Source organism: Phaenicophaeus curvirostris, chromosome 1 (assembly GCF_032191515.1).
Source record: "Phaenicophaeus curvirostris isolate KB17595 chromosome 1, BPBGC_Pcur_1.0, whole genome shotgun sequence".
Lineage (NCBI taxonomy): Eukaryota > Metazoa > Chordata > Aves > Cuculiformes > Cuculidae > Phaenicophaeus > Phaenicophaeus curvirostris.
Genome location: NC_091392.1, coordinates 111,993,020 through 112,010,197, shown reverse-complemented (window position 1 = coordinate 112,010,197; position 17,178 = coordinate 111,993,020). Strand labels below are relative to the sequence as shown.

At 42.4% G+C, this 17,178-nt stretch overlaps 1 protein-coding gene across 1 annotated transcript in view; it reads left to right on the top strand.

The window, feature by feature from the left end:
- The first annotated feature begins 9,068 nt into the window (after window positions 1-9,068).
- The window catches only part of URB1 (URB1 ribosome biogenesis homolog), a 55,119-nt gene continuing 47,009 nt past the window's right edge, over window positions 9,069-17,178 (top strand). Inside the window, exons 1-5 of the mRNA XM_069871107.1 lie at window positions 9,069-9,202; window positions 10,257-10,396; window positions 11,849-12,000; window positions 14,092-14,224; window positions 16,633-16,729. Of these exons, the coding sequence (XP_069727208.1) occupies window positions 9,088-9,202; window positions 10,257-10,396; window positions 11,849-12,000; window positions 14,092-14,224; window positions 16,633-16,729 (637 nt within the window). The 5' untranslated portion in view covers window positions 9,069-9,087. The remainder of the gene's footprint in view (window positions 9,203-10,256; window positions 10,397-11,848; window positions 12,001-14,091; window positions 14,225-16,632; window positions 16,730-17,178) is intronic.

Sequence of the window (17,178 nt, the reverse complement as noted above, 5' to 3'; positions counted from 1 at the left end):
TCCCCTGTCTCTTGGGAGAAGAGGCCAGCACCCTCCTCTCCACAACCTCCTTCCAGGTAGTTGTAGAGAGCAATGAGATCTCCCCTCAGCCTCCTCTTCACAGACTAAGCACACGCCTCCCCCCCCTCCTCCCCCCCGCCCACCCCGAGCCCTGTGACATTTCCCTGCTTGCATTTTCTCTATCGCTCTGTTACCCCTGCAGCCCAACTTACCTGCTTTTCCCTCCTCATCCCACATGCCAGACTGCACCCAATGCTCCAGCCCGGCTCCTGTCTCTATCCGTACGCTCACAGGTCTCAGAGGGGACAGCCAGCTGGCAGCTCTGCCCAGCAGAATCCCTGGATGAGGGATGTCAGTGGGCAGACGGCTGAGTTAGGAAATGCCCCTGACTCTTCTGTGTTGCAAAAGAAACTTTCCCTTTCACTGTTTCCTCATGCTGGAGGTGTTTAAGGCACAGGTGGACGAGGCGCTGAGGGGCATAGTTTAGTATTTGATTGGAATGGTTGGACTTGATGAACCGATGGGTCTTTTCCAACCTGGTGATTCTATGATTCTATGTTGCCTCATAACACCTTATCACAGCTCTCAGCTTTAAGACCCGTGCAGTTCAGCATAGCGGAATTTGGAGTGTGTAGGATTGCTTAAAGTGATCATTGCAAAGTGAGAAAACATCTTGAAGTTACTTCGAGGGAGTTCAGGTTGTTCCCTGAAATCTTTTGTGAGACTGAAAAGGAAACCAGTGGGAAGTTCAAACAATTTGTCACTACAACCCACTAAGCAACCTTCAAATAAAATTTAGAGTTCCTTTTAAGGTATGAGGGAGTCAGGGCAAGTAATTTCCTAGTTCCTAGGCTGCCATCGGGAAAGACAGCAGCACTGGAAATGGGGTATGAAAGCATCTTCTGCCATGGGGTTGTGCATAGGTATAAAGTAGATAGGCAAGAACATCTAGCTGTTTACATCCTGGCATGCATGTTCACATTGATCTCCTTTATCCTGGAAAAAACATGAGTGAGTAGGTGAGAGATGATGGAACCAAACGAATTCCGTTAAATCCGTTCCTCTCCTCCTGCTCCAACTGAAGTTGGATAATGTCCAGCTTTGAATTTCCAAACTTTGGCACCTCTTTCTGGAGGTTACACTGAACTTTGACCAGCTTGAACTTCATGTTTGAATCTGAATCCACTTTCTCTGCTCACCCTCTCCCTCTTTACACACAGAACAACTGGATAAGACGTACATTAATGTCATGCTTCCTTAGTCTTGGCCAGATAAGAGCAAACCAGGTTTCACATGAACCTGCCTGAGGTCAGGGACCTTCTGTCAAGTTTTACTGAACCCAGATAAATGGGATCAAAGATGCCGAAAAAACAGGATAAAATGGAATCATTCTAAAGCATCTGCAACTGCAAACAAGCATGGGAAGTGAGAACAGTAGCTCTGCCAGGTGTGTGAAGCTCTTCCTTCTGGCTGCTTTAGATAAGGGCAGTGTTTGCCTCTTAACGGAACACGTTACCCTGTGCCCTCTGACTGCGGTACTGGAAGGAGACTTGTGGGAACCTCCTGCCTACTTCTCTCATTTTCGCTTGATCTTCCCATACCTGGTCATTTAATCTGACAATTCCTGCACTTGCTGCCACAGATCAGTTCCACCAAAAGCAGGAATGAATGCCAGGGAAATGTTGTAAGTAGCACAGAATTTTACTCTTTCATGTAAGAGAGCAATTGGGAGCCATAATTTCATTTCCTAGAAAGGTGTTCAGATGACTATGGTGAACTTACTTGTCTACCCTAACTTGATACCTGCCATATCTACCATTACTATATACCTACCATAACTTTAAGTGAGTGCAGTCAGATGATCTATAGCTTCTGGATGCTGGGTCCTCACTCCCTACACAGTCAACGGAGAGATATCTCATATTCAGGCCACCTGCCATAGCATTAACAAGAAGCATGTCACCTTCTTCTCTCTGAATTGCTCACTATTCCCTGGAACATAGATGTCAAGGATAGCAACTCAGTCTGCTGTGTGTGACTCCAAATGGAGAATATGGAAGAGAGCAACTTACAGACATGACAGCCAACAGGAGTTTAAGATAGGCTTTCAGTAAAATGGCATTGACAATTTTTTTCTTTTGTTATTTTTTTCCCCCTATAGCTACTTTGCTATTCAACATTAACCTAAAATCTGTGATGTTTCTGGTAACCCCTGATATTCCAGCCAGCAATGTAAAACACAAAGGTAGGGAGGCAGAAAGTATTATTTACCCTGATGTGCAGAATGTGTTTTTTTGCCTTAGCCTTGAAAGCACTTTCTACAAGCTGGCAATGCTCAGTAGTTGGAAGACAGTATAACTAATCCAGACACGTTCAGCATGTACAATTACAGAATCTGCCAGCCTTGGCCTTTCCTTATGATCAACAGGAGCAAGATCCATTTTTTCCCCCAAAGGAAAAATGAAAGTCTGTAAGTTAGAATCCAGGCTAGATATCATGTCTGCTTCAAACAGTTTCTCTCTTTTGAACTTGGGGAGAAAAGAAATCATTTCACAGTGTCAGAAATGCAGTAACTGTGTTGTTGCATGGAAGCTTTGCAAGATAAAGCCAAAATCTGAGCTCTTAATTTCTTTTTTTTCCTCCATATTAGTAATTTTTCTCTGTACTTCAGCCAAACTGCCAATTGAAACTCATATCATGGCTTAGTGTATGGAAATTCAAATAAAGTCAGTGATGTAATTTAGGAAACAAACTGTGAAATAATGGAAGAAAGTTGAGTTACATGGCCTAAAAATTTCTATTAGTAAAAAAAAAAACAACTATAGCACAGAAACAAAAATCATGAGAAGTGTCAAAAATTCTTTTTCATAGATATATGTAAAAACACATCACTACACTCCCTACTGCTTTTTGTTTCCTCTTTTCTCCCCAGTAAATTTATTGGGAGCTGATTTATGTCATTTTAGTTCTCTTCTCCCAGAATAAAGTCTCCAAGAAGTTCACTAATGTTCTCTTTGGTAAAAAAATATTGACGTATAAAACCCCAGACTTTTCCCACATTTTAAAATGCTTTATTTTCCTGCATTCTGACACAGATGAAATCTGCAAGACAGTTCAAACAAGTGGACAGCTATCCTCTCCCTGTTTCTATGGAAATGAGTGTCAGACCATTTAAAACAAAGCACATGCTTTACAGTAATCACTATATGGTGATTATTTAAAAATAACATAGCACATTTTTCCTGATTCAACCCCTACTTCTATGGATACAAGAATGAAAACAGTGGTAGAGAAGCCTCTCTTGTATTTTTTCAATTCTAAATGTGTTTCGGATGCTGTAATTTCTCACGGGTTGCTACAGATTTTAAGTTCTAACAAGATCTTCAAGTGTGCAGTAATTTGAACTTGAGAGGACCAATTCTGCGAGCCAGAGTTAAGAAACATTCTCATGCATGTAAGCAGAAGTTTGAATGAATACAGACCACAGTACTTCACCCAGCAGGTTTAGAAAGAGGGAAAATATTTGCTATTTTCTGCCATTTTCTGGACTCACATCAGAGACAGCAAAGTTAGCTAACAAGTTTTGAGCTTTGTGGGCATAAGCTGCTTCCTGCATAGTCAACTGTTGGCCTAACTAATCAGAATGTCATAGACAACCTGACTACTTCACAAAAAAGCTGTAAAATGTAGCACATGAAGTTTGTAAAAACAATCTTCTCATGTTTCATTCCATCTGAATGAAATCTCATTCCAACTTCCTCATGGCACACAGCAGAAAGGTCACTGCTCCTCATCCTCCCGAGCAGTGCCAAATGTAACTGGCACCTCTCCTTTATTTATACAGATTATGTTTTCTAGCAGTACACCTAGGCACTTGTATAGACATGAAGTAAGAGGCATGCCCCATCTCACACAGATTACTGCTGGAAACAAGAAAAAAAAAGACCTAAGGTGGAGGAAGAACAAATGCACTAAGAAAAAAACTCCTGTGTTTGTTGTCCTTTCCTTCTTACAGCACATAAGTCGTCCCATGTCAATTCCTGACATGAATCTTCAAATATGGACTGGAAAAGACTAGGTGATGTGCTGCTCAGTTTAGGAAGGACATTAGGACAGAGCTGCTGGGTGGACCACAGTCTTGGAAATCAGCCTGTTTGCTTGTGAAAGTGCCTTATTATGTGTTTATGAGCCTGCCTATTGGATCATAAACAACCTTTTAGTTGTCGTCACTTTTTCTCCTTTAATATGTATTGAGGCTAATATTTTCCAAAATGACTAACGATTCTGTGTACTTGAAACTCAAAACAGCAGCTTTTTAAAGCCACAGAATCAATGTCAAAGCACTGAAAAATTGGTGGCTTTTTCAAAAGCCTTGAAAAATCAGGCCTCAAGGTCTCCCCAGTTAGGTATGCAAAGGCATGTAAAACTGGCAGTGTTTCAGAAAAGAGTAGCCTGTATGAATACCTGATCAGTGAGAATTAACAGTGTTCAACCTAAGCACCTCAAAATTAGAAGTAAATAACAAAAGCTGAAAAAAATGTTGCACTGTTTGCAAGCATTTGCTTTTCCTCTCAGGACTGTAAGGGTTCAATATTAAATTTCGAAGTGATGCTCAGTGACTATGTTTAAATTAAATCAGCTTGATGATACTTGAAGATTATTCCATGTATGGAAGGATTTCAGTACACACGGAAGTTATCTTTTTTCTGTGTCTGGATATAACTATCCCATAGTGTCAAAAATCCTGTTCTGTATATTGAACTGAAGAGTTTATTCAGTTTATCGCAAGTAGATACGTATAGCTGCTTTCAGCTTATACTTCCTCTAACTCATCCCAGCCTGCTTACCGGCCTTCCCACTCTTCTGTCCTTTTCTGTTCTTTTCTGCTGTTTCCATCTATCTTCAGCATCTGGGCAAGCAGCCTGATTCCCGACTCATACTGTGCTCTGGCTCAAAACCCTGGTACTAATGCATGTTCGTACTGCTGACGCCGCAGGCGAGTTAGGTTCTTTGATATCGATAGGGCTCTGGTTTAATGGTAGGGAAGATAAACTGTCATTAGTCAGGTATTAAAATGCGCTCCTTTAGCTATTCAGAGAAGTGCTGCTCCAGCTGAAATAATTAAGACACTGGGAGAGGAAGAGAAGGGGTGATTTTGTTTTTCAGCATCCAGAGAAAAAAAAAAAGCTGTGGCTTTACTAAACTGCTGTAATGGTTTATGCCAGAGTCGTATTGGCAATGCAGGGCAGTTTCACTAGGATTATTGCCTCAGCCCAGCCTGCCCGTTCTGTTCGTGGGTCCATACACCATTCTTGTGCATCACTCAGGCCCCTTGTTTCTTAACTTCTGGAATTCAAGCCCTGCAGTATCTCTGTCTCCAAGAGTGTGAGCTTGCAGTGGGCTGATCAGAGTGAGGGTGGCTGGAGCATGGGGCACAGGGCATTTGGACATGTGATGAAGAAGAAGTTGAGCTGTGGTGGGAATATTCCTTTCTCATGAGGCTGCGCTGAGGAAGCGGTCTTGACATTTAGCCCATCTCTTCACAGCAGCCTCCCTCTCTCCATCTGTGATCCCATTCCTCAGGTGTCAAAGGCTGGAAAGCGGAAAGATCTGACAAACATCTGTATCTCACACAGGAACCTGACATTTTGGGAAAAACGAAAGGAAACTTCTGTGAAATAATTCTGTAAACCATGAAAGAACACTGAGAAACACAGTTTTAGAGAGGCGATTTCTGATGAAATTCAGTCCCTTTGAATGTTTTCTATGATTAATTTATACATCAAATGAAAAATGTGTGTTAAGAAACTACTGCATTTCCTAGATGCTCTGGACCAAAATTAGCGTGGATTAGGGGATCACAGATCATGTACGGCCATTAAATGCCACCACAAAATCATATTTTGTCTTCAGGAGTGCATGAGTGAGGATTCTAGAGCTAGGAATAATGTTCAGTTTTGTGAGGCAAAGGCAAATCAGGCAGGACTGCACGGATGGGGCTTGTTACTCTAGATGTTCCTCAAGGCAGTGTAAATTTCAGAGAGGTCAGATTATGGCTGATGCAGGAAAGGGTCACTTGGCTGGATTAATTTTGTGCCTGGAACTGTTCCTTGAACAAGGGCAAGACTTAAGGTTCATGCAAGGGACTGGGAATGATTTTTCAGACTAGCAAATACCAAAAGGTCAATGTGCATCCTGGATATGATTATATGATCATCTGGCAAGAATCACATAAGTGTATTTTAATATGCTGAAAACTGGGCAGCTCAGAAATTAATACTTGACTCAGTCACTGCTTACATCTGTTAAATATGTAGGCACAACACAAGAGTGAACTTTGTCTGAGCTTTAATTGGACCACCATGAATGGAGCTGGCCAAAAACCAGGATTGGGGGAGGAAGATTGTCATAGATATAACAGTGAAAGAAGAACACATAGGCTTCAAAGTAGACTACAGCAAGAACATGGAAGTAATCTGTCTGGAAGAGAAACTGATAATCTTCTTCATTCACCATCCTCATTAAAGCCTATGACTGCTACTCAGGCATAGATAGGAGAGAATAATTAAATTTAAAGTTGAAATTAAAAGCTTCACTAGCATTTTACTGTAATATTTTCATACTAGATATTCTATGCAATATGGTGTGATGAAAGTGATCAGACTTGCAAGTCTGACCACTCTGACCTGTACCTGGAAGATATCAGTATGGGTGCTTTGAGCCTTCTAAAAGCTGCGTTAAACTTTTTTCTTGTCAGTCCTACTAGTTCTAGCCTTCCTTTTCATCCCCTCAAAAGCAAAACAACTGAAGATGCTATTTACTTTCCATATTATGTGCCACTCAATTTCGGGAACTGCAGAGGTATTTGTAGATCTGCATATCATCAATTAATTCTTAAGAAAACTGTTATGGTTAAAAAAAAAAAAAGGATTGCCATCATCTAGAACAACCCATCAATAATGTTTTATGGAAGGACTGAACAGTCTGTGCCTTTGCATAGAATTTGCTACATTGTGGTTAATTCTGCATGAAACTGCTATCAAAACAAGCAAAAAAATAGCTGGTCTACTGAGTTGAAATTTAAATAATTCTAGAAATATCATGAATTATTAGCAGAGTTCAGAGTATGATGTAACTAGCAGTACTAAGATGTTTTTTAACCTTGTTCTTGTAAGTTACCTTGAAAAAGTCTATCTAGTATCAAGCAATTAATATTTTCACGTTTGCTATTTCCCCTCCAGTCTTATGTTCTCCTTTTATTTTACCCTTTTGTGCCTTCTAATTTCATCTTTGTTTTAATTTACTCTACCATATGTTCTCAAAATATCACAGCATCTTCCATCAACATTAAAGCATTTCTCCATCCTAAATCCTAGAATGGCTGTTAATGTTGCCCTCTTCTGGATCACTTTTTTTTAACAGTATTTTGTTGAAAGAATAGTTTAAAAAAGACTCATGCCAGGAAAACCAGAAAAATATGAATGTTGCTTTCATTTATTGGAAAAATAATTATTTTTTGATAGATGTCTAACTTCATTTTCATTTTCTCTTTCTGGCATAATATAACAATCTCCTTTATCTTCTACTGCATTTTAGCTGTGGGCGTTTCATTAGTAGGCATGGTGGTGTTGGGTTGGTGGTTGGACTGGATGATCTTGGAGGTCTTTTCCAACCTTAATGATTTTATGATTTTCCACCAGCAAAGCCCTGACGGGGAGGCTGGGGTGCAGCACTTACTGGGCAGTGGGCTCTGTACAAGCTGCAAGGCAGCTGGGGCAGAGGTGGGAGGGAGATCTCAGGGGGTGAGACTGGGAAATCCAATGGAGAGAGCCCGACCCTGGGCTGGGGGTGGCTGGAAAGACTGCCCTTGCGTGCTGTGACAGGGCAGAAGTGTTGTGTTTCTCCAGGGTGACACAAGAAGCAATACTGTTACCAAAAAAAGTGGAATAGTTCCAAGGGCAGGGACACCTCCCACCAGACCAGGCTGCACAAAGCCCCATCCAACCCGGCCTTGGACACCTCCAGGGATGGAGCAGCTACAGCTTCCCTAGGCAACATGCGCCAGTACTTATTTTGATATTTCATATATCTGATGTTTGATATTTTGATTGAAGTTAACGTAGAATTTTGTCTGAGAAATTGTGTTTTTTGGAAGTCAGACAGAATGTCCCTCTGACAGTCTGTTTTCTTTCAAGCAGTGTTTCTCCAGATGCTATTCATTCTTTGGTGATGATAATGCCTTGTGTACAGTGTGAGCTGAGCAGATCATAGTATTATAGAATCACAGAATGGTTTGGGTCAGAAAGGACCTTAAAGCCCATCCAGTTCCACCCCCCCTGCCATGGGCAGGGACACCTCCCACCAGCCCAGGCTGTCCAAGGCCCCATCCAACCTGGCCTTGAACACCCCCAGGGATGGGGCAGCCACAGCTTCCCTGGGCAACCTGTGCCAGTGCCTCACCACCCTCATGGGGAAGAAATTTTTCCTTATGTCTAGTCTAAATATCCCCCCCCCCTCCAGTTTATACCCACTGCCTCTAGTTCTACCACTACAAGTGTTTGCAACCAGTCCCTCCCCAGCTTTCCTGCAGCCCCTCCAGGTACTGGAAGGTCGCTGTAAGATCTCCTTGGAGCCTTCTCTTCTCCAGGCTGAACAACCCCAACTCTCTCAGGCTGTCCTGGTACGGGAGGTGCTCCAGCCCTCGGATTACCCTTGCACCCTCCTCTGGACCCGTTCCAATCCCCTCTGTCTGCAGCCTTCCCCATCCCCGGTGCAGGGTCAGGCAGGGCTGCAGCCGGCTCCGAAGCAGCGAGGGATCCGACTGCTCGTAACAACATTAAGATTAGCCCTTGGGAGGAGCAGAGCAGGCATAAGGTTTCTGGGAGGGTTTGTGCGTGCGGGTGTGACCGGGCCGCCCCAGCCCGCTCCCCTCCCGCTCCCCTCCCGCTCCCCTCCCGCTCCCCTCCCGCTCCCCTCCCGCTCCCCTCCCGCTCCCCTCCCGCTCCCCTCCCGCTCCCCTCCCGCTCCCCGGGCACGCGGCGCCGCGGCCCCGCCCCCTCCCGCCGCCGCTTCCGGGCCCCCCGCGCCATGGCGGCCGCGCCGCCCGCCGCCAAGCGGGCCCGCAGCGAGGGCGGGGAGCAGCCGGAGTTCAACGGCGCCCGCTTCAAGGCGCTGCTGCGGGACCCCGACACTGCCGGGAAGGGTGAGGAGCCGGGAAGGGGGGAGCCCCGGGGTGGCGGCAGTGATTGTCCCCAGCGGAGGGATGTGGAGCTGCCGGAGCGGGCCCAGAGGAGGCCACGAGGATGATCAGAGCTTGTTCAGCCTGGAGAAGAGAAGGCTCCGAGGAGACCTTATAGTGACCTGCTAATACCTAAAAGGGACTGCAGGAAAGCTGGGGAAGGACTGTTCATAAAGGCTTGTGGTGATAGGGCGAGGGGGAACGGGTATAAACTGGAGAAAGGCAGATTTAGGCTTGGCATAAGGAAGAATTTCTTAACTATGAGGTTGGTGAGGCCCTGGCACTGGTTGCCCAGGGGAGCCGTGGCTGCCCCGGCCCTGGGGGTGTGCAAGGCCAGGTTGGATGGGGCCTTGGGCAGCCTGGGCTGGTGAGAGGTGTCCCTGCCCATGGCAGAGGGGCTGGAACTATGTGATCTTTAAGGTCCCTTCCAACCCAAACTATTCTATGATTCTTTGATTTTCTAAAGGCATGGAATGGTGAGATAAGTGGCTTTAAATTGGAAGATTTAGACTAGACATTAGGAAGAAATTCTTCCCGATGAGAGTGATGAGGCACTGGCACAGGTTGCCCAGGGAAGCTGTGGCTGCCCCATCCCTGGAGGGGGTGGGTTGGATGGCCAGGTTGGATGGGGGCCTTGGGCAGTCTGGTCTAGTGGGAGGTGTCCCTGCCCATGGCAGCAGGGCTCATACTGGATGGGCTTTAAGGTCCCTTCCAGCACAAACCTGTGATCCTACAATTCCATGCTCGCAGAGCATGCTGAGCTGGGTGTTTGAGCCATCTGAGAAATCTTGGCTTTCTCCAGGTTATTGGTCTTGCTTTATCTGGGAAGCAGGCTATCGCTGCAGAGTAAAGGTGATGGTTTATGAAGTTGGCTGGATAGGACTGTGCAAAGACTCAGTGTCAGTGTCCTCCCAGTGAGGCTGTGCTATGGGCATGTGCAGCTCCTGCAGCCCCCAGGCAGCAGCTTGGTGGCAGGTGGTGTGTCTTGGGCTCCCCGGGTAAAACTCTTTCCTTACAGGTCTAGAGACCTTTGTGTCCATCGCTAAGACTCTGCCATCACCTGAAGTATATGATGTTGTGGAGGGATACATTAAAATTTCCATGGAGTGTGCTGAGATATTCAAACTTCTGGATGGAGAGAGGAAGCCTGAAAGCGAAGTAAGTTGTCTGTGGGTGTTACAGCTCAATGACAGGCAGCATGCAGCCCAGGTGGGAGAGGAACCCCTAAAGAAATGATTTGCAGTATAAATAACTGGAAGAGGTTGCCTAGGGAAGTCATGGATGCCCCATCCCTGGAGGTTTTCAAAGCCAGGTTGGATGGGGCCTTGGGCAGCCTGATCCAGCGGGAGGTGTTGCTACTCATGGCAGGGGAACGGAACTGAATGGTGTTTAAGATCCCTTCCAACTCAAACCAATCTGTGATTCTATGATAATTTCATGTAGGGTTTTCTTTTTTTTTTTTTTTTTCGAGAAGTCACGATGACAGAGCACTAGTCAAGTAGGAAACGTCATTTTCAGTTCCAAGATATCCCTGGGTTTAATGATACACACAACATCTACTCCTGCCAAAGTAAAGTGTTTAAGTTTCTTTATACGTTATCAAAAGATCATTTAAAAATATGGGGATCAGTAGAAGCAATTAGGCAAACAGGAAGATAATTTAGTAAAAGTAATAGTTTTTAGATAATTAAACATATACATGATACACCAGTATTTGTAGGCGGCCACTGGTGAAGTTGACCTCATTTTTCTCAGCTGGGCGCAATTTTTCCTCATCAGAGTATGATGAATGAACTGAAGAAACTCTTTTCACTGTGAATATGATGGCAGCATTATTATTAAATTCTGCTTATGTCATAAGATTGGATAGTGCTCTTTTTAACCTCCACTTGTTGGTCTTTTACTATGTAATGACAAACTTACGTCATGTTCAGTGACGTGCTTTCCTCAAGATCCTTTTACTCATAGAGGTTAATATTTGTAATGAACACAGTCCTAGCACTGTGTGGATTCTGCACTCATCTAGAAAGAGTTAATTGCAAGACTGGAACAGCTTTATTGTCTGTTTACTAGCAGTTCTCTCTTAAAACACCAAGCCTTGGCGTCCAGCTTGAAAAGAGCTTTCAAGGCCCATCAGTCTGTGCTGATATTTGCACTGCAGTCTGTGTTTGCATCCCCAGAAGCTGTTGTGCACACACAGATGAAGCATGCATGTACATCTCAATTGACATGTGAGGAGGGACCTTTTTTTACATTCAGTTTATTTGTTCAGGACTTCAGTGAGCTGGTTGCATCAGAGGTTGTGCCTCCCTACTGCAGAATTTCATGAGCTTAGACTAACTGAAAAAAAGAATTGGCTGGCTTCCTATGGTTCTCTAGTCTTTCACGTAGTATCTATATAGGGGCTTCCCAGAAAAATTCACACTCTCAGGCCTAATCTTTTAGAAGAGGAAGCATTCATTTATTTCAGAAGTTAATTTTGGCTTCATATGTGGAAGCTTTCTTCTCTCCTGTGATGGGGTTACTAATATCTTAATACTGTTTACTCGCCTGATAATTTCAAGCCATAGATGATAGTGGCAGATATTAACATATTTCTGTATCTTACAGATGCTATTAATCTTTCAAGCTCTAGAGGCCATTTTACTGAGGACAGCCAGTGACCTCTCCCATTTTTCAGCTGTGGGAATGAACATAGTCAAAAAGTTGATTCATTCCTACATGAGATTGGTCTATGCTGCTTTGTATTCTGAAAATCACAGGTAAGCAATCTCTGTACCGTTGCAGAGAATCTCTGTCAGTGGCTCTGAATTGATCTCAAGAGGCTGTCTGGTACTTGCGTACAAGACGTTGCAAAATCCAGCTTGATTTATTGCTAATAATTCACCTTTATTTAATGCTACTGTTCCACATTTCATAAAATAATTGCAAGGTGGAAGCGTTTGCAAGGTGGAAGCGTTTGCAAGGTGGAAGCTCTAATATAATACACAATTTAATGCTCTCTGATGCTTTTCTGGAGCAGTAGTGTTCATTGCTCGTGCCCATCCTAATGAGAGGTAAAGTGGATAGTATTTTGACTCCTATTATTTTAATGCTGCTTGAAGTAAAATGTACTGCATGGAACAGGGAGGAACAGGCTTTCTTGTAGTTCACAGAGACTGAGCAGTCTGTGTTGCTATGGCAAAAAAAGCTCTTGAGTGTTTTATTTCACTGTATTTTTTGTATTCAGATTTCCAAGTTTATATCACAGGTTTTCTTCTGTCATAGTGGCTTTTTCTTTTGAACTTCTCCTGTCTCTTAGATTTAAGGCCATTTTAGGCCAACTGAAGCACTCATGTCAGTCTAAACAACAATTTCTCATGCTCTGTGGATGGGATGAGAGAAATTCCAAGTGCCAGGAAAATTTTAATACAAACGTAGGAGCAAGAGGAAGGAAAGTGAAAAAATAGAGACTGCAAATGACTTGCCATAGGCCAAGGTCTTTTGGTCTTTAGACAGAATTAGAAAAGCTTTTTCTGCTTTCCAGTTCATGGACACAGCCACGCTTCCTGCACAATTTAGTTATTTATTGCAACAAACATTTTAACTGTATATAGAATCCCAAATATGGCTGGATAGGTATATTGCAAATCATTTTTGAAACTATGCAAGATCTGCTGTTCTTGTTGGCATTTAAAGACTATAGCTTTTGGAGGAAACTTTCTAGAAACCTGCATAGAGGAGGCTGCAGATTTCTGATGGTACATGCTTTTACATTTTCTGTGCTACCTCTTTTGATGTGCAAACTGATTTTATCATGGTGGTGTGTCCATAGGGGATCTCTGCTTTAGTCACATGGCTTTCTTGCAGATTGTCCATGAACGAAATATGATGGACAGATTCTAAAACTCTTAATGGGTAATGGCTATTCAGATGATGAGGGTCTGCAGACTTGTAGCAAATGGCCCTCTCATGTTCCCATTGAAATAACTTGCAAACCTCTATGAATTTAGGAGTTCTTAAATTTTGGCACTTTCTTTTATCTTGCATTATAATGTAAATATCCAGCGTCTCATTACAGCTTAATTTTTTGGGAAGAATATAAATAGGCATTCCCTTTCCCTTTCTTCCCTCTCCACTCCTTCCCAGTTGCCATTATCGCTGCCTAGAATGATCTTTTTGGTTGTTTCAACGTCTGTTCTATTTTTTCAAGGACTTCTATTTTTTCAGGCAAATTTTCCCAGTAGCCAGTGAGCAAGAATCGAAACTGAGTAGATCCTGGGATTTACTTCATGATGGGACCATGCTGTATACTTTAACTGAAGAAAACTTTTGTCATTCAGCTAAAACACAGTTTTGTGTGTGTTGTACTTCAGCCTACACTGCGCGTGTCCTTAATGCTGTAGCTCCTAGGACTTGCTTGTGGCAGTAAAGGATTTGCAGGACTGGGGCCTCCGTCCAAGAAATATGCTTGTAGAGATGGGCTCTTCACAAAGATGACCCAAAGTCTTAGCTTGTAGCAGAACAACATTTGTGTTTGGCCCAAATCTATATTGTGGTTGTCCCAAATCTATGTTGTGGTTGTCATTAAAGTGATTGGTTACCTGTTGAACTAAAGCTCCCATCAACTGCAGGGGAAGCTTTGTGTGACCAGGCGTAGTTTCCTAACAGTTATCTTGGTTCCTTGTGTTGCGATTGACTCAGAACTGCTTCATGCCTGAAACTCTTGAAGGCTTAGGGTCATGTTGGAGGTGGAGTGGGATGATTGCTTTTACAGGAAGGTCTTTCTTTAAATTTTAATTTTATACAACCAACCACATCAACACTGTCATCCTGGAAATACTTTGCATGTTTTCCTCTGCATTTTGTTTTAGGATGAGCCGAGTGTGCCTTACCCTGTTGTCAGCAATGGTGGCTCAGGGGCCAGATTCTGCACGGGATGTGTTTAGCCATTTTGATTTCAATAATAAGTTTCTGCCTGGATTACTGAAAAAAAGATGTAAGAAGGTAAGCTAAGCTGATGTGTGCCATGGAGTGCTATGCTCTGGCATACTTCTGCCAAGTAATTAATACTAAGCTCTTGCCAACATCTCTGCTGTATTTTTGCCTGCAAGTACTTCCCTCTTCCTTCCTGTCCTGTGTCAGGCTGAAATACTTCTTGATTGTTTCTAACTGGGGGAAGAACTGATCTGTGGGGAAAGAACTGATCTGTGGGGCAAGAGCTTCCCATCTACTTGCATAGGAAATACCCAGGGAGTGTTTATGAGTATCTGGAGTAATGGGAGAGATGACCTGCACCCTTGAGATATAGCTTGGTTTGTTTTCCATCCCATGCTGGTCTTTCTCATCTTCTCAGGGTGCAGAGCTCCTCAGGATGACCTTGGTTTTACACTGCTTTGTAGAATTTACTGCAGAATATCAAAGTGCCTTGTCTGCTTCTAAGAAGCTGTGGTGAAATATAAATGTATAGTTTCTATAGTCTACCCTTTTCATGCCTAAAATGGGGCAAAAGTGATAGTAAAATTCTGAGAACTATTCAATGATGTGTTTGGGACGAGCTCAATCTTTTTTCCAATGCAGTGGTTGCAGTTTGTTCCCACTGAAATAAATGGAAGTTGGAGGTTCCAGTTGTTTTTATTGGAGAGAGGATTTTGCCCAGTACTAGTACAGTCAGAGTAAATGCATTTGTAAATGTAACCACGAGTTTTAAACAATCTCATTGTGGAAATCCTTAAGGAGGATATGCAAGTGAGTAAAAAATGTCAATTCTCTTTTTCCAAAAGGAACTTTGTTTCTTGTTCCCTGTCCTTTTGCTAAAAACAATCAGGGTTGACCTGAACCAGTGTTTTAGAACACAAATAATTATATGTCATTGCATGTAGAAGTGTACAATTAATCCAGTATTATTTTCAATGCTAATACATTGTTTCTAGTTTTTAAAGATGACTTGCAGAACGAATGTGTACATTTATGTTGCGGTTGTGCCATCTGTGCTGATAAATGAGACTGTTTATAAATAAAGCATCAAGTAGAAGGCAAAAACCCAAACGTACACATTTTTCTATCAGATTTCATAGTGTCTGACCTTCCTGCAGAAGTTGTCTTTAGGAGTACCTCCACCACTTAAATTTAAATGCTGGGATGTAGTCTTTGACCACAAACTTATTGTATATGCAATTAAGGTACAAGGAAAAAAGTTTCCAAAACCAAATTGAAGGTCTTACTCTTGGTTAGCTTTTAGTGATTATGTTACAACTGACTATCAAAGGTGCATTTTTAATACAAAATCAGGCCCAAAGCTTACAGCATAACTTCATTTCTTTCTCTTTATTTCTTATAACCCTTTCGTGAGTCACTTCTGCCTTATGTTTAGCCTAGTCAGTATCTTCTTTGGGCCATTTTTACATTAAACAATTTTGCATGGTAAGTTTAGAAAAACTGTAAATCACGGAAGGACTCTTTATCAGGGAATGTAGCAGTAGGACCGAGGCTTAGCGCTTTTAAGCTGCAAGTGAGTAGATTTAGATTAGATATTAGGAAGAAAATCTTTACAGTGAAGGTGGTGAGGCACTGGAACAGGTTGCCCAGAGAAACTGTGGATGCCTCTTCCCTGGAAGTGTTCAAGGCCAGGCTGGACGAGTCTCTGAGCAACCTGGTCTAGTGGAAAGTATCCCTGCCCATCACAGGGGGTTGGATCTGGATCTTTAAGGTCCTTCCAACACAAACCATTCTGATTCTGTGTTGATATTTTATGATCCTTTTTGAAGACTAAGCTTTCATGACTACCACTATGGCTGAATTTGTAGTTTTATAACATATTAGCTCCCTTTTTAAGGGCTTTTTTTTTTTTTAAGCTTGTCTAAGTCGCTTGAGCAGTAGTGATAGCTGACAAGTGTGTAACGTATTGCAGCTCAAAAGCAGCAATGAGCAGCAAAAGCCTCCAAGTCTGGCGCTACTCTGGAAGCCTCTGTAGTAAGAAATTGCAGCAGCACTACTCTCATTGCCATTCTTGAATATTTTTATGAATTGACCAGTGTACCAAGTGGTGCAGGAGTGAGGATATTCAGTGATGTGTGTACAAGGTTTGGCATGTAACTACTGCTAAGATTTTCTTTTTTTATTATTATTTATAACCTGTTTTTTAAATTGAGAATTGAAAAATATATGAACTAGGACACCTTCCTTTTTGATGTTAACTTTAGCAGACTGTAGCCTGCTTGATGCAAGAAGTTTTTCAAATGACTATACTGTGGATGTATTGTGTATAAATATATGTGTATGGCTGTGTGCAGTATGTTTATAGAGGTTTTTAATCTGCCTGTTTGTAGTAATTCTAAGGATAATAAATTGTTGCAGTATTAGTTTTGCAGATGTGTACAGTCTGTATGCTGTCAGTGCCTTTTATCATTTTCTAGGGGGGACCTGATGTTCGTATGGCCTACATACAGTTTGCTCTCTCCTTTTTGATTGCTGGTGACAATGCAATCTTGACACAGGTGCTGGAATTAAAAGGTACTTCACAAATGCTTGCATTTTATTTTTAAGGTAGAGTTTTTTTCATAGGTGATAATAAATATGAGCTAATTCAAAATATGAACCAGTTAAACAGCCCTAATAAGATACTAAATTAAATATTTTACATCTTGCTACCTGAAAAGTTTTAAACTTCAGTATTCTGGTGAGTGCCACTTCTGCTTGAGAATACTGTTTGCTATCTGCAAAAACTTTGCAAAAATAGAAAGTGCTTGGTGACACAGATGTAAAAAAAGGTAAATGTATAACTTTGAAGTCATAGAGTCAATAAGCAGAGAAAACCTTTCATGGCCTCCAGTCTTTCTTGTAACACAGTAATAATGGATATGTTGCATCAATTTTTTTTTTTTTAAAGTGTTGAAGACTCTGCGTACTTTAGTTTCCTTTCTGTCCTCATGCTGGACAACTGTTGTGTACTCAGCTTTTTA